General features: G+C 45.0%; 1 protein-coding gene across 3 annotated transcripts; it reads left to right on the plus strand.

Moving 5' to 3' along the window:
- Positions 1-2444: 2444 nt before the first annotated feature.
- Positions 2445-14097, plus strand: LOC143845239 (leukocyte elastase inhibitor-like). 3 transcript variants are annotated; one of them, XM_077353469.1, is made up of 8 exons: positions 2445-2527; positions 3198-3267; positions 3508-3678; positions 5964-6101; positions 6666-6783; positions 7731-7873; positions 11373-11525; positions 12048-14097. In XM_077353469.1, the coding sequence occupies exons 3-8, from the start codon at positions 3517-3519 to the stop codon at positions 12450-12452; spliced, it is 1119 nt and encodes a 372-aa protein (XP_077209584.1). In that variant the 5' UTR covers positions 2445-2527; positions 3198-3267; positions 3508-3516; the 3' UTR covers positions 12453-14097. The 3 variants fall into 3 exon arrangements, with proteins under 3 accessions (XP_077209584.1, XP_077209586.1, XP_077209585.1); XM_077353471.1 differs by lacking the exon at positions 5964-6101; XM_077353470.1 differs by lacking the exon at positions 3198-3267 and having other exon boundaries at positions 2478-2527.
- The last annotated feature ends 10343 nt before the right edge of the window (positions 14098-24440 follow it).

Below are 24440 nucleotides of genomic sequence, written 5' to 3' on the forward strand. Positions count from 1 at the left end.
AACTCACAAAAGGTTAGCAACGCTCCTCCCCTCCCACTTCTGTATTTCTAGTGGTATCTTCCTTTACTCGTATCTGGCAATTTTGTTACTTGGCACAGACTGTCAGCCCTAAATAAAATCTTCCGTAGTCTGTGAGGATGCTTTAGATATAAGCTGTAACAGACTTTCTTGGGGATTTCTTTGTTAATTGAATGTGATTGTTTGTCTCATGATATTACTGTTACGTCCCAGGGTTCTTGCACAAGTGAGACCCACTCTCAGATGAAAATCCAACATGACTCCATAGAGCAGAAAAGGCTAAGAGTCTTTATTGATAAGATCCATTAAGCACAACAGAACATAAAACGATTGGAACAGGAATCATCGACAGACATAGAATGATGATCTCCCTGACATTTTAAAGGTCAGGGGTTTAAGCGGGAATACCAGTTCACATCGAGAGGCCTTTGATCTTTAGACATGAAACACAGGAGACATTACGTCCCACTTCCTAAGTGCTGAATAGACCACAGCTGGCCTCTAGCCACTCTCTTGTGAACCAAGGACACTAGGAGATAAAGCAGAGTTCTCAGTGGGGGGGGGGGGGATGAAACAACCGGATGGCTGGTTGTAACCGCGGGATGAAAGAGAAACCAGGAATTCCAGAGGAAGGATGGTGAGTTAGGCTATTGGCCCAAAAAAACAAAACAGATTGGGGCGGGGACAGAATATGATAAGTATGTGGTAATGATTTCCTGTCTCTCTGTGTCCCTAATGGTAGCTGGAGAACCGGTTCACTTTAGCAGGGCTCCAAGAGTAGACAGAGCCAAAAAAGACTTCTTACTTCATTGATGTTCATGTGCACTTCCCAAAATTTAAGCAGGAAGAGATCTACAATCTACAGTCCAGTTTTTCAGCTTTGGGTCTACTGGAAGCCTTTGACAGCTGCAAGGCCAACTTGTCTGGGATGTCGGGATCCCATACCATTAAGTGTCCACAACGGTTCACAAGACATTTATAGATGTGAACAAAGAAGGAACAGAATGTACAGCAGCAACTCCTGGAATAAATTACCTCTTGCAGTTTTAAAATGCCTAAAGAAGATTTCAATGCTGACTCTCCCTTTCTGCTTTTCATCTTTCAGAACCCGACAAAAACTATATTTTTCTTCGTACGTTTCTCCATGAAACATAAAATAAATGTCAGAACCTTAGAGTAGACTTACCTGGATTGAGAGAGAATGAAAATCTTTTACTCGCTGTGCGATCCTATGCAAAGTTATTCCAGCCTAAGTCCTACTGCTTTCAGTGGCTTAGGAGGAAGTAAGTCTGCTTACCTTGCTATCAATGCAGCTTGGCTTCTCTTGTGTTTGTTTTGCTGATTCTGCTGGGATGTTTTAACACTGTGTCACACACTTCAGCGCTGAATGTTCCCTGTAAAATGGAGCCAGATGTTATTTGCTTGCAATTCAGGTGTAATTGAATCAATTGCCCACATTATATTATACTGTGACTTTTATAAAGTTGCCAGAAGCCGTTTAATCTTGCCCTTGCTATCAAGGTTTCCTGGACTTACAGATGATCATCTAACTAACATCTTGCTTGCAGATAAAGATAATTCTGTTTCTTACATGGTGGCAAAGTTTTGCTATACTGCCAGCAGAGTGCGGAAATCTTTGGCTACTGTTGATGCTGAATGACCTGACTGTCAAAATGCTGTATTCATGTTTTGTGCCTTTGTCAACTCCCTGATGCCGAATGTCCTGTTAAAACGCTGTAATAATGTATGTGATCTGTAGACACTTTGATGCTGGTCATTGACCGTAATAAATAAATAAAAATATTTGCTTTAAATGAACGGATGTTGCCCTAAAGGTATACATGAAAGAAGTTTGGAGCAGTTCTTCCAGTGGTGAGGGCCAGCAGCCTTTCTCTGGAGTTCTGGGTTTGCTTCCCAACTCCTCCACAGGAAGCCTGCTGGATGACCTTTGGATGTTCCCAGTTCTTTCAGGGCTCTCTCAGCCTCACCTCCCTGACAAGATGCCTGTTGTGGGGGGAGGGAGAGGTGATTGTAAGCCACTTGGATGCTCCCTAAAGCAGAGACTCCTCAGAGTCATTTCAAAAGTCAGGAAAGTATAACTACTTGTGCAGAAGGGAATACCCACGAAAGGGTAGAAGCACCTTTGGACACACTTCCCCATTCCCTGCTGGGAAGGTGGGAGGCGGCCCCCTTTGGATAGGGCAGCAATTCTGCTTTCTTTGGTATCAACAGGACGTTGGTATTTAACTCCCAGGTCTTTCCCAACCCAGAGTTGGCACCTCGACTCCGAGAGGGGATTTTTCCTGGAGCCAAACCCCAGAGGCGCCTCCTAGGCACGGTACTGCCCCCATGGCCGACCCCGAGCAAGGAGGGATGAGCTTTCCCTGGACCCTCTCTCCCGCCCTCCCGCGGCAGCCCGGCCCCGAGACGCGCTGTGCGGGGAGGCGCCTCCGCCTTGACCTCGCTGCACCTGCTCGGAGCCCGCACACCGGCGCCGCCGTCCGGACAGGTAAGTCCGTCGCCTGCTGCTGCGCCCTGCAGTCCCGCCGAGGGGCTCCCTGCTTCGCGCCCGCGTGGGCTGGCCTCAGGTGGGGCTCACCTGGGTGGCCGCAGCGAGGGGGGCGGAGGGCCTCGTCGGGGGCGTTCTCGACTTGGCGGGAGGGGAGGACCCGGGTGCCAGAGGGGTTTGGGGGGCAGGGGTGAGGGGGTGCATTCAGTTCATGGAGACGTAGTAAGGCCGGGCTCAAGGGGCGGTTTGGGGCGGGCTTTAAACCTCCCCCCCCCCCCGAATAAAATTAAATAAAAGAAGCAATACAAAAAGCTGCTCGTTGAATCGCTGGAAACCGATTCACAATGGTGCGAGATAGAAAAAATAATGCAAAAAGTGTTTGACCATTCAAGAAAAACTGAGAAAGAACGAATCGTCTTCCTTCCTTCCTTCCTTCCTTCCTTCCTTCCTTCCTTCCTTCCTTTCTTTGCTCCAGTGCCCTGCCTGTCTCAAGGGACTCCGGAGTTTCACAAAGGCTCTGTAATGTACCTTGGCATGTATTCTTTTTGGGCGGGTTGGCTGTTTTTCCATCTCTTTCATCTGCATACCATCAAACCTGCTTGCATTTCCGAGGTGACGGCATTGCTCTGAGGACAGTCTTATTGGTCCCACTGTCTTCCTTTCTTTCCAGTGTGTCATCTGCAAAATCACCCCCAAAGCAAGAGACGCCATAAGAAGAGCCAGTTGTGCTTCTGGACCTGGTAACTCTGTCCTCCTCCTCCTTTTGCCATTTTTCGTTTCCTTTTGTTAGCGGGCACCGACTCCACCACGGGGGCCGTTGTCAACAGCCACAAAGGGAGACGTGTCCTCCAAGAGGGTCCATCTCAGCCAAGTCCTTCCCCTCTGACGTCCTCCTATGTGATCCCTTAGAAGGTACAGAGGTATTTCGGATTGTGTGTTGGAGACCCACAGACTGAGCATTCTCTGTTTCCCACTTGCAGGTTGGCAACATGAATAGAAATGGATATGTGTGTTTCGCCGTCCAACTGTTCAAAATAATCCGGGAAGCCAACCCAACAGGCAACATCATTATTTCCCCGGACAGCATCTACAACTCCTTGACCATGCTCTCCGTAGGGGCCAGAGGGAACACTGCTGCACAATTTGCCAAGGTCAGCAATCCCTCCCCCCTCCCCCCCACCCCTCCTGGTGGTACCTTCTGCTGGTATCTGGCTTTTTTTTTTTTACTTGGCACCCCTGCTCACCCTAAGTAAAATCTTCCATAGCCTGTGGGGATGCTTTAAACTGAACTGCTTAACTCCTATTTCTCCTCAGTCTTCTCTTGTGAGAGAAACAGTGATCAATGTGGCAAAAACGTAACACAACACAAGGGACAGGAATGGTGGCCTAGGATAACTGTTGGAGCAGTCCTCAAACACCTAGTTTCTTTAAATGAAACAAAGTCTTCTATGCCAGATGCTGCATCCAAGGGTACTAAATGAACTTGCAAATGTAATCTCTGAACCTTTGTCCATTATTTTTGACACTTCTTGGAGAACAGGTGAGGTGCCAGATGATTGGAGGTGGGCAAATGTTGTCCCCATCTTCAAGAAAGGGAAAAAGGGAGGATCCGGGTAACTATCAACCCACCAGCCTGACATCAGTAGCTGGCAAAATTTTGGAACAAATAAACACTCGGTCCTTGAGCAGCTAGAACTGAGAGCTGTGATTTCTAAAATTCAGCACAGGTTTCGCAAGAACAAGTCATGTCAGACCAACCTTATCTCTTTTTTCGAGAAAGTGACTACCTTGCTCTATCAAGGGGATGGCGTGGCACTGTTATCACTAGGTCCGCGGTACCAGGGGGAGGTGGGAATTTCAGCCGCCAAGGGGGTGGGTTATAGGGATTTTATTATTATTTTAGGAAGATTTTAATGTCAGTCGACAACTGTCACCCACCATGAGTCACGTTAGTGGGAGTGGCGGAATATAACCGTGAAGATAAAATTAATAAATGAAAATAAAAAGAAAAGAAGCCAACTTTTTCAGAGCGAAGAGGGAAGATGTGAATAAACCACAGGACAGACTGTTCAGGAGCTAAGCATTAGGCAATCAGTTCCACATTTGACTTACAGCCCTCACAGAAATGGCCTGTAAGACCCCCATGATCACTGAAATGGCCTGTATGTAAGGGGTGGGGATGAAGAGGGGATGGAATCAGGCATTTTCCGCTTTGGCAGCAGGCCTGTAAGGCTTTTTGGGGGGAGAAATGGGGGGGAATCACTCATTTTGCTCCCCAAGAACATACAGCACCTTTGTGAGTCACTCCTCTGTGAGTTGCGGGACAAGAGTCTTTGTTGAGAATGTGTGTGTGAGAGAGTGTGGAGGGAGGGGCTGCCAAATCCAGGTTGAGAAACTTCTGGACTTTTGGGGATGGCTTTGGGGATGGAGCAGAGGGGTGCAATGGCAGAGGGGCGCACCGTACACCCCAAAACAGCTCTTTTCTCTCGAAAACTGATCTCTGTAGTCTGGAGAGGAGGGCTATCTACACCCAGACCCAGTGCAAGGAAAGCTTCTCATGTTGACATGACAGTTTAACATCATAGAATCATAGAATCATAGAGTTGGAAGGGACCTCATTTGTCATCTAGTCCAACCCCCTGCACTATGCAGGATGCTCACATCCCTATTGCTCATCTACTGTAACCTGCCACCCCCTTGAACCTTCACAAAATCAGCCTCTCCGTCAGATAGCTATCTAGCTTCTGTTTAAAAATTTCCAAAGATGGAGAACCCACCACCTCCTGAGGAAGCCTGTTCCACTGAGAAACCGCTCTAATTGTCAGGAACTTCTTCTGGATGTTTAGACAGAATTTCTTTTCAATTAATTTCATCCAAATGGTTCTGGTCCATCCCTCCAGGGTAAGAGAGAAAAGCTCCATTCTCTATATGGCAACCTTTTAAATACTTGAAGATGGTTATCAGATCATCTCTCAGTCATCTCCTCTCCAGGCTAAACAGACCAAGCTCCCCCAACCTTTCTTCATATGTCTTGATCTCCAAACCCCTCACCATCTTTGTTGCCCTCCTCTGGACATGCTCCAGTTTGTCTACATCCTTCTTCAACTGGGGTGCCCAAAACTGAACACAGTACTCCAAGTGAGGCGGAACCAGAGCAGAGTACAGTGGTACCATCACCTCCTGTGATATGGACACAATACTCCGTTTGATACAGCCCAAAATCTGTATAAGCGAGAAGCCAGCAAGAGGCCCTGATCTAACCCATGCTGGCCTCAACAAGATCTGACACAATAGCTCCCTTGGACCCAGGACCTCCAACAGATTCATACCTGCAGAGCATATTGCCCTGCACAAACATAAGAAGAAAGTTATGTGGGACAGAGAAGGGGAAGGCGATAAGAAAAAACAACTCTTCTTCCATCCTCCCCCCTGGCAGACGCTTCATTTTGGTGGTCTTGAGGACCTTCATTCACAGTTCCAAAAGCTCAATGCTGAGTTGAACAAAAGTGACGCCCCCAGTATATTGAAGGTTGCTAATAGGCTCTACGGGGAGAAGAGCTGCACCTTTCTGCAGGTAAGTTGATGTTGAGGGCATAAAAGAACTTTGTCTTTTGACTGGCCCACAAGCAGCATCCTGGGATAGTTCTTTGCAGTGAGAATCTGGGATTGAAAGTTGTTTGATCCCAAACCAAGCTCTGCTGTTCGAGCAAAGAGAAGTAAACAGGTAATGCAGATTGTTAAGAATGCTTCGGAGAATGTTGGGGTTTTGGTGTTAAGGATGCAGTGTCTTTTAGGAAGTTGGGATTTTGGTGCCAGTTGCCAACCAGATGATTACCAAGGGTTTGCAGTCCCACAGATCTTAGTGAAAGGAGAGGAAATGTCCTTTATGAATAGTCCTTTATGTTGGTGAGGGTGTCATATGTTGTGAAATAGTGATAGAATTTCTGCTGATTTTTCATTGCTTATTATCCCCAATGAGAACTTCCCTGCAATGTGGGTTATTTTGGTCACCAAGGATTAATGCAAAGGAATACAGTTCCTGCTGGCATCCAGAAATGTGATTAATTCAGTCTGTAGTTCCTAGGGGCGAGGGTGACTGAAACTGTATATTGAAACAGATCCTTCATGATTTCTCAAGGACTTTTTGACTAACATTCAGAATCTATATGGCGCTGAGTTATCTGCCGTGGATTTTCAAAATGCTGCATCTGAAGCCCGCAAGCAGATTAACCAGTGGGTTGAAGAACAAACTGGAGGTGAGACGGTCATAGACTTCCTGTCCTAACCTCTTGTCTTTCTGAGGGATCTCAGGTGAGTCTGTTCCTGGTTAGCATCTTGTGCCATTCTGTCCACTGTCCTTCATCGTTATTAGGGAGAGGCAGAACCCAACCTCTCCCATGACAATTACTTGCTATGGCAGAACCATTAGATAAGAACCAAGTTCCCCTTCCCATGGACAATTCTTCCCTTTCCCCCTAGATTTAAGTGATAGTTGTGTTTTTCACAGGATTCGTCAAATGGCTAGGCTTGCAGTTGTTGGCCCTTTACCATGCTTCAGGCAAGCTGTTTGCTTTGGGATAAAGAGAGCAGACTGCATGAATGTTTGTGGGCCTATTGCTTAGATAATTGTTATAAAAGATTGCGGAGCAGTTCTTAGGGGAGGGATGAGGTTTCCTAGTGACAACCTGGGAGTTAGCAGTAGCAAGACAAATAACTACGTACCTAACTGACTAGCTAGCTGTTGTCTGTCGTCATTCTTCTGCTGTCCAACGGTAGTTCTAAAGGCAACGGGGGGGGGGGGGGGGAGTACGCTCAAGAAGTAGGAAGTGTCCTGTTCAGCTAATCAGAGCACTGGAGGAGATAATTTGAAAACCCATTGGCTCGATGGTATAACTGTGTCCCTCCAGCACCCCCTGTAGGACACTGGATTCTGACATATAATGCCCAGTGCCCACTGCAGATCTTGCATAGGGCAGCAGGTTGGGCTGAACACAGTGATGATAGCCAGCTCTGCTTTGCATTAAGCCAACAGCCCACACTCAACTCTTATGCACTGATTTTCATTTTACTAGTTTCATCATTGGTTTCCTTGTAAGCTGCCTTGGGCCTCCTTTGCAGGAAACATGGATTATGAATGGCCAAACAAATCAATGTTCCATATGCCTTAAGTATTGGGCAGAAAATTAATCTATTTTCATTCCAGGTAAAATCCTTGACTTGTTACCTGAAGGCACAGTCAGTGAGATGACCAGACTCATTCTGGTGAATGCCATCTACTTCAACGGCAGCTGGGAAGAGCCATTTGAAGTGGGGTTGACCAAGGAGATGCCGTTCCAACTCAATAAGGTTACGACAGGGCTTAGTTCCACCTTCCCTCTTTCACCTGTCTGTACAAGATGTGTTTTTAAGGTGGTGATAACTGGAGAGTTTGTGAATTTAGTGGGGAATCCTAAACCACACAAGTCTCCATGCTGTTCTACCCACCCCACATCAGTATGCAGATGGCACCATGCTCTTTCTGTCAATGAATGGCCAGCTGAGTTCTCCACCCCCGCCCCCCATGTCGCTGACTCGGGGTCTAGAGACTGATGAAATAGCTCAGGCAAGGCCCACTGAAGCTGAACCCTTCAAAGGCGGAGGTCTGGTGGCTGGGAAATGCACCTCCCCAATCTTGACAGTGTGGAAATCACTATGGCACAGACTCTCAGGAATCTGGGAGTGACCTTGGATTCCTCATTAATGATGGAGGCCTGGGTCACGAAGGTAGCTCAGCTGGCAAATTTCCATTTTCACTAGCACCCTATCTGGCCCTGGACCAGAAGAAGAAGAAGAAGAAGAAGAGTTGGTTCTTATATGCCGCTTTCCCCTACCTGAAGGAGGCTCAAAGCGGCTTACAGTCGCCTTCCCTTTCCTCTCCCCACAACAGACACCCTGTGAGGTGGTGAGGCTGAGAGAGCCCTGATATCACTGCCCGGTCAGAACAGTTTTATCAGTGCCACGGTGAGCCCAAGGTCACCCAGCTGGCTGTACGTGGGGGAGTGCAGAATTGAACCCGGCATGCCAGATTTGAATTCCACACTCATAACCACTACACCAAACTGGCTCACCAATCAGTCACAGTAATCCAATTGTCGCACACCTTCAGTCTGGAGTTCTGTAACTCACCCTATGCAGGTCTTTCCTTAGCCCTGATCCAGAACATTGGTGCAGAATGCAGTAGCCCAAGTCATGTCCATCGTGGGCTGACATCCAGCTGTCCTCCAACAGGCGTGCCGGTTTCCAATTGCATTCCAAGTCAGGTTTAGGGTGCTGGTTTTAATTTTTAAGGCCATACGCAGTCTGGGTCTAGTCCCTGGGAGTGCCTTGCACTCAGCAGGTACAAACAGGCTAGTAGTCCCTGGCCACAAAGAAATCTGGTCAGCCTTCAACAGACCTTCCTTGGCCTTGGCTGGTGCCTGGTGGAATGAGCTCCCAGAAAATATCAGGGTGCTGTCAGAGCTCAGTTAGGGCATCTCCACACATGGTTAAAATAGCATTACACCAGCTGAGTGGAGTAAGGCTACATACATTCATGCCTCCCGGCCCCTCCTCACTTTTTTACTGTCTCCTTCTTCTCTGCTGCTATTTAATGCTTCTCTCCCTCCACAACAGCTGCTGGAAATGGCGAAAGAGAGCAATACATTTTATAAGTGATTCTCTTCCGCCTGTCAATCATGCCAGGTAGCAAATCCACTTTCTCCATGCTTTAAAAGGACTGTGATGCCCGCTAATTTTTAAAAAATCAATAGCTCTCAGTTGAAACACCTATGCATCTAATCATAGATGAATGTTGCTTCTTTATTGTCACTGCTTATGGAATCATGAGTTTTGCTTCTTTTAAAAATAAATATCATTCCTGTTTTTTGGGGGGGGGGCGCTGAAAGAAGCATGCTGTGCTACAATTTTGGGGGGAAATTTATTTTGCCTTTGCCTGCACTATTGAATGCCTTCATGAGTCCACTTCAGTAGAGAGGGCAGCCTAGAAAGTCAAAGGAATAAATAGAAAAAGACATTTGTGAATGGAAGCCTCCTTTTATACACAGATCTCTTGGGCTGGACTGAGGCCATGATTTTGGTATTTTATGCTGCTCACCAAATAAGTACCTCGCCTGCCATTTTCAATCTGCTTATATTTTTAACCAAACTGCAAAGCATAATACTGTATATGGCTATAAAAATGTTAAAACCCTCTAAATATAACACTGATTATTCCTGCATTAGGTTCTTTGGAGCCAGAGTTCAGTTTAAATGCTTTTTGACTCAAAGGCTAGATGAATTTTGATGAAGCTAATGAATGTATTCATGCTGATGCAGGCTGGCAGCTGAAACGTCTATCCTGTTAAACACAGAGAGTTCCATTTTTTGATGCTTCAGGCAATAAATCCATAACCGAAATTGCTTTTGCATTAATATTTATAAGTTTATTTATATCCCGACATATCGCGGCCGCGACTGAGCGCGGCCGCCGTTGACGAAGCGGGGGCGGCAGGGCGACGCGGACCCAGCCGCGTCATCGGGCCGCGCCGCGGCCTGCCGAGGGGAGGGCGGGGCTGCTGGCCTTAAATAGGCCACTCGGAGGCAGCCCGCCCTCTTTCTCGGGGACACGCCGCCGGAACAGTTACCCTCCCTTTCCCTCCCTATTTGTTAAGTCCGTCGCAGCCGCAGGTCATGCCAGGAAGGGAGCCGTTTGGCGGGGAGCCCGCCTGCGCGCGGGACTCCCCGGAAAAAGGGGGGTCTCATTAATGAGATCGGCTAAAACCGGGCGCGGCCTACCCGGCTGGGAGGCCAGGGGCCCGGGGGGCCAAGCGGACAGGGGACCTGATGGAGGCGGACGCCCGTCAGGTCCACCGAGGCCGCTTCCCAGGAAACCCGCGGCGGAAGGCGTCCCATCCTCCCGGCTGGGAGAGAGGCGTGGAGCCGGAGCGCCGCGGGGAAAAAGGTGGTCAGCCGGACGGCTGGCGAGGGTAGGCTCCCTTTTCCTGCATGTGGGCCAACCCTTTCGTTGGAGGGTTTGGGGTAATAAACGGCTGCGGCCATTTTTGTTGCCAAAAAGCTGGGTTCGAGTCGTCACTGATACTCGCCACCTGCTAGTCAAACTATTTTCTAATGAGCCTCTTGTGGCGCAGAGTGGTAAGGCAGCCGCCTGAAAGCTTTGCCCATGAGGTGAAAATTATTATGCTGCCCTAGATTTCTGTTAGTCCACACACAGTGCGTGCAAGAGAATAAAGTGAAAAGGTTAAATCAAAATTGCTTTTACTACTAAGATAACAAAATGCAGCTTCACATATGCTATCAATTATGCCTATAAGCTCTAAATCAGTGTTACTTAACTTTTATCCCCGGCTTTCTCAAGCAGGGTTTTGTGAACAGCCCTAGAAGGGTTTCCCAAATGGGTGGGGTTTTTTTTAAAGCATAAATCTGCGATTTTATCCTCAGAGTGGTGGGAGAAGTATAAAACTTTGGTTGCTGACCAAAGACCACTACAAGTGAGAAGGCAGAACTGCTTAAAATTCCAGATATGTCCATTTGTCTCCCAAATTATGACTGCTCCCTGAGCTTTGGAGGTGGCCCACTAGGGAGCTGGACAGGAACCCTGAGTATCCCTAGTCTGGGTCTCATCTTAGGCTGGAGGAACCTTCTGTAACTTCAGTGGCTCTGCCACTAGAGGAGGAATTAATGGCCACTGGAAGTTACAAAGCATAACTTGTTTTAACATATTTTGAGCAAAATTGTTCCTGTCTATGTCCACTCATCAATGGTACACATGCAATCTCCCTGACCCATTTTTCTTCATTCCCCCATCCAGAAGGAGAAGAAGACCGTGAAGATGATGTACATGTCCAAGAAGCTTCCTTTCCGGTACATCCCTGAACGCAAATTGAGTGTCCTGGAACTGCCGTACAAGGGGAAAGGATTTAGTATGATTGTCCTGCTGCCTGATGACATTGGCCTGGAAGAGGTGATCTCCCCACCCCCCAAAAAATCTGTAATAGCTTGCACTGTATAAATAAAAGTGTAAGGGGTAGGTGGGCGGACATTGGACGCACGTACCGATTGGCCCGAAGTCTGGACAGGCCTTGCCCCCCCAGCTCAGCCAAGAGCAGTCTAGCAACATCACAGCCAGTGTGCCCCTGGCCACTGACAGAGACAGATGCACATGGGCCGCCCAGATGGTGGGGGGCAATTGACACCAGGGTGCCCTTGGCCGCTGTCAGGAGAGGTCAGTGGTACTCCCGGGGTAGGGGGGAAAATGGACCCTTAGACAGCCCTTTTCACTCCATGTCTTAACTGTCATATCCAACAACTTCCCTCATTAAGCTATCCTATCTTATGGCAACCCCAGTAGAGCCCCATAAGCTCTCCTCCATAAGCCCTTTTCAGATGCACATTAGGGTTTATCATTTTTGAGTGTAAATGTTTGTCTCTTGACAATAATTAGGTATGATGTCCTGGTTCTCTCTCTCTCTGTCTCTAATTATAGCTTGAGAAGGGGCTCACCGGAGAAGAGCTCCAAGAGTGGACAGACCCAAGAAAGATGTCCGTCAGTAATGTTCACGTGCACATACCGACATTTGAGCTCGACCAGACCTTCGATCTTAAGTCATATTTATCAGTGTTAGGACTGTGGGATGTCTTTGACAGCTCCAAGGCTGACTTGTCAGGGATGTCGGTATATCCTGAGCTCCACTTGTCCAAAATTGTTCACACGTCATTTATAGAAGTGAACGAAGGAGGTACAAAAGCTGCAGCAGCAACTGCTAGAATACCAATGTTTTCCAATCTGTGTAGGGGAAAAGTTTTCAATATTAACCATCCCTTTATGATTATCCTCCGTGACATAGATTCAGGTAATATACGTATCCTCGGAAGTGTTGCTTCTCCATGAAACGTGAAACAAAAGGCAAAACCATAGAGGAGAACTCCCCAATTAGTTATCCTTACCCTGCTAGAGAGAGAATGAAGATCTTTTACTCGCTGTACAATCCTGTGCAGTTAGCCCAAGTTTAATTCCTACTGCTTTCGGTGGCTTAGGTGGAAGGAAGCCTGCCTTGGCTTCATTTCAATGCCGCTTGGCTTCCCTTGTGCTTGTTTTGCTGATTCTGCACGGATGTTTTAACACTGTGTCCCACCACTTCTGCACTGATTGCTTCCTGGAATATGGAGTGTGGCATTCATTGCTTGAAATGAAGGGATGTTGCCCCAAAGGTGGACATGAACATATTTAGGAGCAGTTGTTCCATTAGTGGTCTTTCCCTAAAGCTTATTGTGAGGCCCATTCTGCACAAGGACCAATGTTGCCAATTGGTTCCTGAAAGCGGAAACGCTATTTTTAAAAGTGCTATTCGGCCCTATGCATACCTGCCTTTGTGGTGGAATCCAGTAGCGTTTCAATCGTTTCCCACAGGTTTCCAGTCTCGCAAAAATCACTAGAAAGGAAGCGATTTTTTCTGTGCTTTTTCCCGCCCATGGCTGTCAATCAAACGAACAGCCAATGGGCGGCCGTTATCATGCTCCCGAAAAGCCCCTTTCCCTTTAAGCACAGTTTTTTAAAAAAAAGAAAAACACAAGTTGCAACGAATATGCCTTTTTTTTATATCAATTTTTTAAAATTGTTATTTGTTCTTATAAAAAGCATTTACAGAAAAATAAAAAACAAAAAAGCGACCAGCTGATAAGTATCATCAATACACGTATATCATACTTAATGTAGTCTGATATTATCTCAAGAGATATATAGTCAGTTCCCATTACATATTGGTCCTAATCTAACAGTTACTGCTGTCTTTCTTAAGAAAGTCCAAATAATCACTCCACTGCTCATCATATTCTTCCGGAGATCTCTTCTTAACCATGTTAGTGAGTCTTGCCATTTTTGCTAAGTCCGCTAATTTATCAAGCCATGTAGAAATAGTTGGAGTCTCAGTCGCCTTCCAGTGCTTCGCCCACACCAACCGTGCCGCCGTAGTTGCATGGAAGAAGAGGATTCTAGAGGAAGTTGGTAAAGCACTTGGGTGGAAGCTTAGCAACATAGATTCAGGCTTCATTGGGTATCGCATTTTAAATATTTCCTGTAACACCATATGTATTTTAACCCAATACTTTTTTGCTTTCTTACAATTCCACCACATGTGATAAAAAGAACCTACTGCTTTATGACATTTCCAACATTTATTATCAAACCTATCTGAGATTTTTGCAATGACCTTTGGAGTAATATACCATCTATAAAACATCTTATACCAGTTTTCCCTTAAAATTTGGCAGTTGGTTTGTTTAGGGATTTTGATCCAAACTCGTTCCCATTCCTCCATATCAATTATGGAGCCCAGGTTTTGCATCCATTTAATCATACAATTCTTTACTTGTTCTAACTCAGTCTCATATTTCAAAAGAAGTTTATAGATCTGGCCCTGTAGGTGTGGTTTTTTGAGCAATAACATGTTTTCAAAATCACTAAGAGGCGAGTTTTTGTCCACTCGAATCTCAAAGTCTGTTTTTAGTCTAACTTTCAGTTGGTTATACTCCATCCATCGTAGCTCATATCCTTCTTTGTTTAATTCTTGCAGACTCTTGAGCTCACCTGTTCTCGTTAACAAGTCCTTGTACATTGGGCATGTTATTCTTTTTTGCTGCTGTCTGGAAAAATACGCCTCTATTGGCGATTTCAGTAAATATGATGAGGAGCAAAGTCTTGTTTTGTATTTATTCCAAATCTTTAGAAGAGATCTTGTCCAGAAGTTAACCTTAGGTTTTTCCTTTCCTTTTGTTTTCAGAGAGGGCCAGAGCATTTCATGGAAGCTTTGCTTACTATCTACCTTTTCCAGCACCAAATCTCTTGTCATTGGATCAATTATCCAGTCTGCCACTGCTGTCAGTGTTGCTGCATGTAGATATAATTTTAGATTTGGGACGCCCTGTCCCCCTCTCTTCTTGTCATCTTGTAGGATTTTAAAGGCAATTCTTGGCCTCTTATAGTTCCAAATGAACTTATTTATTTCAGACTGCCATTTATTTACCACAGAGTCGTTAATATCTATTGGCAGAGTTTGAAAGAGGAAGTTAAATTTTGGTAATATTGACATTTTTACTGTGGCCATTCTTGCTGACCACGAAAGGTTCAAGCTGTTCCACTTCTTAATGTCCTGTTGGATTTGTGACCAGAGCTCCCCGTAGTTGTTAGCAAACAAGGTATCAGAGCAGTTTCCAATTTGGACTCCTAGATATTTGACCTTTTTAGGGTTAATCTCACACCTTAGTGCCCTTTTGATTATCTCTATATTCAAGTCTGACATGCCAAGTAGCATAACCTTGGTTTTAGAGAGATTTATCTTGTATCCAGAGTGTTTCCCAAAAGTGTTTATCTCTTCGAACAACAATTCTAAGGTGGTGCTTGGATTAGTTAATACACAAACAACATCATCAGCATAGCTTTTAAATTTAAATTCTTCTCCCACAATCGTAAGTCCCGAGAGCTTTGCGTTTGCTCGAATTTTACTAGCTAGTGACTCCAATACCAGGTTAAATAGTAGGGGGGATAGCGGACATCCTTGTCTGGTTCCCTTCCCAATTTGGATAGGGTCTTTAGTTAACATTCCATTAACCAAGATTCTTGCCTCCTGCTTTGAGTATACATGCTTAATTAGGTTCCAAAAATTGTCCCCACATTTTAGTTGGGTAAGCGTGGCCAGTAGGAACTTCCATTGCACCTTGTCAAAAGCTTTTTCAGCGTCCAAAAACACAAAAGCCGCTTGGATTCCTTTAGTGCGGACCACCTCCATTGCATTAAGGACAAATCTGACATTGTTTTTCATGTACCTTTTGGGCATGAAACCTGTTTGATCTGGATGAATGATTTCATTAAGGCATTTCTTCAGTCTTTCTGCTAAGGCCTTTGCAAAAATTTTATAATCCACGTTAAGTAGTGATATTGGTCTATAAGCATTTGGCGATAGTGAGTCCATGCCTTCTTTGTGTATGAGTGTTATCGACGCTTGCTGCCACGATTTGGGGAGTGATTTTCCAGAATTGTCCACTACCTCATTCACCATCTGTGTCAGGACTGGTAGTAATGTATGATTTAATTTCTTGTAATAAGTTGCGGAGAGGCCATCTGGGCCTGGGGCCTTATTTAATTTCATAGCTGTCACCGCTTCGGCCAGTTCCTGGGCTGAGAATCTCTGGTTTAATATCTTTCGTTGCTCGTCTGTGAAGGTTAAGGATGGGGTACCTCCAAGATATTCCATGCTATCAGGTACAGTTTCTTCGTCTGTTTGGTATAAATTTTGGAAAAAGTTTGAGAGACATTGTTGTATTTCCGGATCTGTACGAAAGTGGTTGTCTCCATATTTGAGTCTGGATATAACACTTTTGTTATGATTTCCTTTTAATTTATATGCCAGCCATCTTCCAGGTTTGTCAGCATGTTCAAAATTCTTTTGTTTTATCCAGTCCAGTTTTTTCCTCATATCTTCGGTTTCCAGTGCATCTCTTTTTAGTCTTAAGAGCGTTATTTGTTTGGCTGTCTTCTTAGACAGATGGGCTTGGTGCTGAATTTCTAATTGTCTAATTGACCAGACAATTTCATTCAGCTCTTTTTCTTTCTTTTTCCTTTTGGCGGTGTTCAGGCTTATCAATCTTCCTCTTATATACGCTTTACTCGCATCCCAGACCGTAGATAATGGAATCTCTTTTGTGCAGTTGAGTTTGAAAAATTCTTTTAAGTCAGCTTCGCACAGATTCAGATTCTCTTTGTCTTCTAGAATATATTCATTCATTCTCCATCTTCGCATACCAGCTCTGCAGAAGGAAAATTCTGCCCATATTGGGTTGTGATCTGCAAAGGTGTTGGGGAGAATTTCCATATTTGCTACTTTTGGTAATAACGATTTTGAGCACCAGCATTGGTCTATTCTGGAGTATGAGGAGTGTCGAGGAGAATAGAAGGTGTACTGTTTGCTTTTGGGATGGAGTTCTCTCCAGAGATCTATTAATGAATTGAGGTGGATATTGCGCTTGGCCGATTTCGGAAAATATGCTCCCTGTCGGTTATGTGATTTGTCCAGTGATGGGTTCATTACTGCATTGAAGTCTCCGATTATGATCCACTGTTCAGTAATAGTTTCTGTGTGCTTCTGAAAGAATTCTTCGAAAAACTTGTCCTTCGCATTGTTGGGAGCATATATGTTTGTCAATGTATATTTCTGACCATCTGGTAGTTGTATTTCAAGTGTCAAAAATCGGCCATCATTATCTTGGATTTTCTGCTCAGCCTTAATGTTGGGGTTCGCAATGTAAGTTATCACCCCTCTTTTTTTCACTGTGGCAGAGGCTGCAAATTCTCTTCCTAGTTTTCTTGTTGATAATATATTTAGATTTTTTTTTCTCACATGTGTTTCCTGGATACAGTAAATATCTGCTCTCAATTTTTTCAGTTGGTTGAAAAATTTGGTGCGTTTGGCCGGTGAATTCAAGCCATTAGCGTTTACGGATAGCACCTTTAGCTTCTCCATTTTTCCGTGTTGGGGCGGTTGCTCCTTGTTCTGCTTGAGAAGGGGTGGCTTGTGTTCCCGTTGCTTGTGTTAGGTAGGATGATCTATCGTCGCAGAGTTGAACTAATCGACGCGTAGTTTCCGCTCTTGTTGGGGAGGTCCTAGGTGATCCTGCCCCTGAAGTGCCTTGAGATAAGTTGTCAGCAAGCTCTTGAGCCTGTTGGAGCATTCGGATAGTTTTTCTTCCCGATGGTAATATCACTTCAAGGGCGAATGGGATTCTCCAAAAATATCTTATCTCTTTGGCAATTAGGATCTGTCGCAAAAAATGAAATTGTGCTCTTTTCCGTAGTGTGTCTGCTGGCAAATCTTGAAAGATTTGTATTTCTTGGTCTGCCAATTTCAGCGGCGTCTCCCGATGCTTTTGGAGCAAGTTATTTCTTACTACTTTGCTATCAAAACTTACAAGAATATCTCTTGGCTGTTTCTTGCGTGCGGCAGCCTGTGAGTATACTCTATATACTTTGTCAATCCAGATCTCTTCCTCCTCCAAGTAATCTTCAAGGCTTTCGGTAATTTCCTTCCTCAGGTCTGTTTTCCCAAATTCTTCCGGTACGCCTTTAATTTTTACGTTCCTGGCTTTAGATTCTACTTCCAGGACTTCGAACTTGTCTTCTGCCACTTTTTCCCGCACCTGCTGATTATCTTCCACACGTTGGATTCTTGTTTGGTGTGTTGCCAGCTGATTTATGTTTTTGCCAACTACTTTCTCCAGACCATCAATTCTGTCTGAAAGTTCTTTCTTGATGTCTTGAACCTCCTTATCAACCTTTTTAACTGCTTCTAGTATCTCTGAATTAGCCTTGCATAGTAGGCGATACATTTGTGCATTGGTTAGGTTTTCAATATCACTTTCCTTCTCTTCTGCTTCTGTTCCCCTGATCTGTTTCTTTTTTTTTTCTGCTTCTGCCTCCTTTCTTGCTTCAGCCATCTCCTTTTTCCTCTTCCAAAAATTGGTTATAGTGACTTCTGATTTAGGGGATCTGATTTGCTTTGGGTGAGGTCTTAATCTGTCTGTCATCAAAAGAGAGTTTTTGTTTTGCTCAAAACCAACACTATAATTTGACTTTATGACCGCTTTCACAATGCCAATACAGTAAATAGAGTTTTAAATACAGTTATGGATTAATATTTGTTGCTATTATTTCTTCAATTTTAGGTGCTTGCTTTATCACCTTACAATAATCATTAAATCAATACTCTAGCAGAATGGCAGCCTGAACATTCATACACTCTGTTAATTTATTATCTGTGCGATACTAATCTTTTATACCAATATAATGGGCATAGATCGTTGATTTCTTCCAACCTGGTTGGTGGGGCTGACTCTCTCTTTAGACCCTGCAGATAACAGAACAAAACAACAAAAAAGCATAGGAAAAAAGAGGGGGGGGATAAGGGGGGATAGAAAGATATGTCCTTCCAAAATCAACTATAGCTCCAAAAATAACTTGCAGAGGGGTGTTAAAAATTTTTTTTTTAAAGGAGCCGTTATAAAAGTGACAACCACCAATAAACAGGGACTTTGTCTCAAAACAAAAGCCAAAAAGTGTTACAAAAGGTGAGGGGGGGCCAGGGCTATAAAAATATCAATGGAATTGTATATAGAGAATGTCCCCCCCAAAAAAATAAAAAATAAAAAGCCACCAGGAGAGAGAAAAAAAAGAAAAAAGCAGAATCGGCAAATTATAATCCACTCAAACAGGCGCAAGTTAGATGTCTAAAATGGGTCCTTCCTCCATTACAATATTCATTAACTCCGCTGCATACATCCACCGCAAATCCCAAACAAGTGTCTCGCGAGAGTTGAGAAGCCCGGTAATTATCAACCAAGCGATCTCCGTGAATTGTAAACAATTCCTGCCGCTTTCTCTGTTGGTAAGGATTTAAGCTTTTCCTTCTCTCTGTTCTGCCAAGTGTGATTCGCTAGTTTCCCCTCCCGTCTGTGGAGTCTGTGAAGAGCATTCCCATGCAAATTGATTAGATCGAGGGAGACTGATGCCTAGCTTTGAAGCAATAGAAAGCAGACAGAGAACTCACAGTCTTTATGCTGATGATTCCACTCCTTTTGTCAGTCGCTCGAGCTGTAAAAGCTAGTCAAAAAGTTGAGAGAACTGGCAGAAGAGATGCAGGATTTCATACAGCTGGTCGTCTCAAGCTTAGAAATTTACTTTCGGTTTAAGCTGCCGTCGGGGCCTCTGACACAAACTGCGGAGATCCGGAGAAATTATTCTCCACGGATCTGTAGGACCCTCTGGATGCCGTTCCCGGCTCCCGGGGCGACCACGAGCAAGGTTTGCGCACCTCGCTCAAGTCTGACAGGAGCTGCTGCCCCTGCCCCTCAGTTTGGTCTGAGAGACCATAAGATATGGTCTCCTACAGCGCCATCATTCCGAAGCTCCTCGCAACGAATATGCCTTGATTCCTTGATTTCTCCTAATGTAGAGACCCATCTAGCTGGCAGCTGGCGTGTGAGCTGCCGATTCATCGTTACCACGCTCCCCCAAGTGGAAACCCCCCCTCCCCATGCACGTGCGCGATTTTTGGCCGAAAATAAAGGGAAATTGCAAATGGGGCTGTGTTGTGCTTGGTGACTTGAGGGGAGCTTTAAAGCAGCTCTGTAGAGGGACTGTAGCCGGAGAAGCCTCGCTGAGTGAATGAAGCCTCGCCAGTTCGTTGCTTTCTGCTTGCTCCGAGAAAAAAAAATGGTGATCGCTTCGCCGGAAGTTCTTGGCTGGAACTGCAACAATGTTAACGCACAGGTCTTTTTTGCTACTGTTGCAGATTGTTTGCAAGAGTGTAGCACTTTTCGGAGGGTGAATCCACTTTTCTGGATTTCCCTTTAAGCACTACAACGAATCGCTTTTAGCTGATCGGTTTCAGGAGTGTGGCAGATTGTGTGTGACGTCGTGCGTAACTGCAAATTAGTAGCACTTGCCACACTCCTGCTCAATTTGCCACACTCAGCAGTGGAATAGGCTGCTTAAGGAGGTGGTGAACTCCCCCTCACTGGCAGTCTTCAAGCAAAGGATGGATACACACTTTTCTTGGATACTTTAGGATGGTTATGGCTGATCCTGCATTGAGCGGGGGGTTGGACTAGATGGCCTGTATGGCCCCTTCCAACTCTATGATTCTATGATTCTACATTTAATTTGTGCAGAATGGGCCTGAGTATTTCTCAGCATCAGCTATTTTTGATCCCATAATTCAGTACCGTTCAACCTGAAAACTGGTGCTGCTAGACTCTTCAGGGAGCCAGCAGCCTTTAATCCGGAGAACTGGGTTTGATTCACGACTCATGAAGCCTGCTGGGTATCCTTGAGCCAGTCACATTTCTCAGAGCTCTCTAAGCCCCACATACCTCATAAGATGGCTGTTGTGGGAAGAGGAAGGGAAAGATGATTGGTAGCTGCTATGATATTCCTTAAAGTAGAGAAACGTGAAGTATAAAAAGCTCTTCAGAGTCATTTTGAAAGACAAGAATGAATAATGTAACCATGTATGCCTAAAAAAATACCTATGAAAAGGTAGAAGCATCTTAGGACACATTTCACCATTGAGTGCTGGGAAGGTGGGAGGCTACCATCTTTGAATAGGTCAACATTACTTCTTTCTTTGATATCAACAGGACTTTGATTTTCACAATCAATTAATACAATAAAGCTCTTCCATTTGTCTCAGTGACTCTGGTCTGGTCTGATTCAGGTACAAGCAGGCATTGGAGAAGCTTTAGGGGTCTATTTAGTTTTCCTGTATCATTAAGTTCCTGGGAAGAGGTACATCCCTACTTTGCTGTCCTGGGCGTGAGGCATACCTGGAGGACCGCATCAAGGGGAGCGAATGGTCACATCGGGCCATCCTTGCCTTTGACCAGGGGAGGGGGGAGAACTAGGAGAGAACTGCAAAGTGTATGCCCCAGGGTGGGGTGGGGGGCCCTTACCGCAAATGGGGTCCTGTTCCATTCCTGGGTATGGTCAGTGGATGCAAATGTAGCAAGGCTGTGTCCAAAGGGGATTTGGGAGGAGTTTAGCCCCTCAAAAAAAGATTAAATAAAAGAAAAAACACAAAAAGCTACAATTTGAACCAACTATTAACAATGATATGAGAGATTCAAGATTCAAGGAAGATTCAAGAGATTCAAATTCAAGGAAAAGTGAAAGACAAAGAATGATGAACTTGCATGAAGGTTCTGGAATGAAAAGTAAACCTCCTTTAAAAGCCTGTGCAGGCGCCTGAAATCTCTGGTGTGCATCTTGATTTTGATTTCATTTATTCGATTTGTTTCATTTATTCAAATTTGTTACGATTTGAATCAACCTATTGACAATGATATGAGAGAAAAAGAGTTTGAAAATTCAAGGAAAAGTGAAAGACAACGAATGATGAACTTGCACGAAGGTTCTGGAATGAAAAGTAAACCTCCTTAAAAATCCTGTGCAGGTGCCTGAAATCTTTGGTGTGCATCTTGATTTTGATTTCATTTATTCAATTTGTTACCCACCACTCGTGGCATGCTGGCTCGTGGTGTGTTCCATGACAATCCAGATACAATAAAACACAATTAAAACCCCACTTAAAATCCCAATAACTTTCCAGAAAAATACAGTTAAACTTGGCGGTAAAATAGATATAAGCCTTCCATATACCAGCCAGGACGGCAAGAGAGTATGACAGCTAGTCACATCAGCGTGACATCATGTCTTCCTTAGGGGAGCCCCATCCGATCTTCCTCCAGCACTGGCCTCATCTGCAGACTGGCCTCATTCTGCATAAAGCAAATTCTTGCAGTAGACCAGGAGGGTTGCAATAGAACAGGGTTGATTCTGTGATTCTGCTTACTTTGTTTATTCCATTGTGGATGCTACTGAATTCAGATTGATTTGAACTAGGGTCTTCCTTTATCCCCCTATTGAAACAGAAAGTATTCTGCACTGGATTGTGGAAGCTCAGAATGGAGGGGAGATAAGCGCAGCAGCCGCCTCTTTCTTTTCTTGAATGGGGGGTGGTGGTGGAGAGGACTGGAGACAGCAGAGGGGGGGGGACTAAGAGGCAAAACTCTGCTGAGAGAAGTTAGGGCTTCTGGAGCGTCGTCATTTTAAGACAAGCCTTGCAACCGGGAACTGGGAAGACTTTGAACTGACGCCCTGGCCAATCAGGGAAGACTGATTTGCTACAGCTTTGGAGGCAGAGTTAATTTGGTTTTTGAAATATCAAGGCTTATATCCAGGATATTGCAGGGAAAAGGTAGAGTCATCACAAATTAATCATGCTTGTTGCAGAGGGAATATGTAATGTGCCCAAAATCAAAATGTGAATCGAATTCTGTGTAGACGGCAGGGATTTATTTGAGCTAGCAGTGGGTAAAAAGCCCTGTGCACACTACACCTGGGACCCCCTGTGTAAGAGAGCTGTATATAATCCAGCCATACACATTCAGCAACCTTTTTAGGACAATCTTCAATTTTAAAGGATTTTTAGTCACCAGACACATCTGGTACATTTCGTTTCGCCAGACTTCTGCTTCTTCATTGGATTCAAGAAATCAAATAAAAATAAAAACAAAGTCTGAATGGTGCCCAAAGAAAGAACCTCGTAACTTAAGTGTCCTAGAAGAATTCTTCATATTTTTTCAAATACTCTGTAACTCAAAAGATCATCTCTAGATACTTAGGAATGATCCATTTTTGAGGAAATTTCAATGTAATATTTTTGTCATACATATTTTGCTGAGTGTTCCTGGATTGATTAAGCAGGTCTCTGTCTTTAGCACAGGGACTCCTGGTCTATTGTCAGAGCAGGTTCCTGCCTTCCCAGTGTCAGGCGCCGAGAGAACTCACAACTAGCTTCTTAATTAATAGAAAGCTTTATTGAAAAGTACTACACGCATCAAGACTGGCGAAGTCAAATCTGACCTGAGTACAGATTTGCTTCTCCTTATCAATACAATTCTCCCGCTCAAAACTTGAAAGTTCCCAAGGGAGGGGAGAAGGAGAGAAGAGGCACAGGCAATTAAAACAGTGATACATTCACATGGCCTTGACTGGGTGATAGCGAAACCGGGCCCAGCCAAGAGGCCTCAACAAGTGATAAGAGTTACAACAACATATTTCACTTTTAATTATAAGCAAGAATATAGGATCTGTGGCAACCAGGCACCAAGCAATATAACTGTCATGGAAGAACTCAGGCTAATTTATGACAGAGATTCTACAATCCTGACATTCTTCCACCCTAAAAAGGACCCCCCCCACACACACACACTAGCCCGCATCCACTGGACGGGGACAATCTGGGAATGCACAGTGGAATGCTCGAAGGAGCTGCGGGGCTTTTACATTCGCTGCCTCCACCCACTCTCTCTCCCCCGAAGGGAACTCTTTCCAATCCACCAAATATTGGAGGCGACCCTTGTGCACACGAGAGTCCAAGATCTGATTGACTTCGTAGTGGGTATCTTTATCAACGTAGATAGGCACTGGTGTTGAGAGCGGAGGGTGCCACACATCCGGCACGGGGGCTCGCCGCAGCAGGCTGGAATGAAACACCGGATGCACATTCCTGTAAGTTTTAGGCAAACGCAATTCCACAGTCACAGCATTGATCAGCTTCACAATGGGAAAGGGCCCCACAAATTTGGGACCCAGCTTCTTAGATTGTTGCTGACAATGTAAGTTTTTTGTAGACAGGTAGGCAAGGTCACCCACCTTCCAGGCTGGGGCAGGTGCACGTTTTTTGTCTGCCTGGGACTTATAAGCTTGTTTAGCCTCTTCCAGGCTAGAGACAATATCAGGCCAACCTGCACTAATGGTTGCTGCCCATTTTGTAACTTCAGGAGCTTCAGCAGAAACTAAATCCCAGGTAGGTGCAGCAATCAAGTCAGTCCCGTACACCACCTTAAAGGGAGATACTCCTGTGGAGGCATGTACCCCGTTGTTGTAGGCAAATTCAGCAATTGGCAAGAGGGCAACCCAATCATTTTGTTGGTGGTTAATAAAACAGCGCAGGTACTGTTCAAGAATTTGGTTCACCCGTTCAGTTTGACCGTTAGATTCAGGGTGGTAGCCCGATGTCAGGGCTTGCTCTATCCCCAGCAACTTCAAAAGCTCCCGCCAGAACTTGGCAATGAACTGGGGGCCCTGATCCGTGAGCAATCTCCTAGGGATTCCAAGTAGGCGGATTATGTGGGTCACAAACATAGAAGCCAGTTTGGCCGCTGAGGGCAAGCCCACACAGGGAATAAAATGGGCTTGTTTTGAGAATGCATCCACCACCACCCAAACTACAGTCTTGCCCTGGCTGGGAGGCAGGTCTGTAATAAAATC

This window comes from Paroedura picta, chromosome 9, assembly GCF_049243985.1.
Source record: "Paroedura picta isolate Pp20150507F chromosome 9, Ppicta_v3.0, whole genome shotgun sequence".
Classification (NCBI taxonomy): domain Eukaryota; kingdom Metazoa; phylum Chordata; class Lepidosauria; order Squamata; family Gekkonidae; genus Paroedura; species Paroedura picta.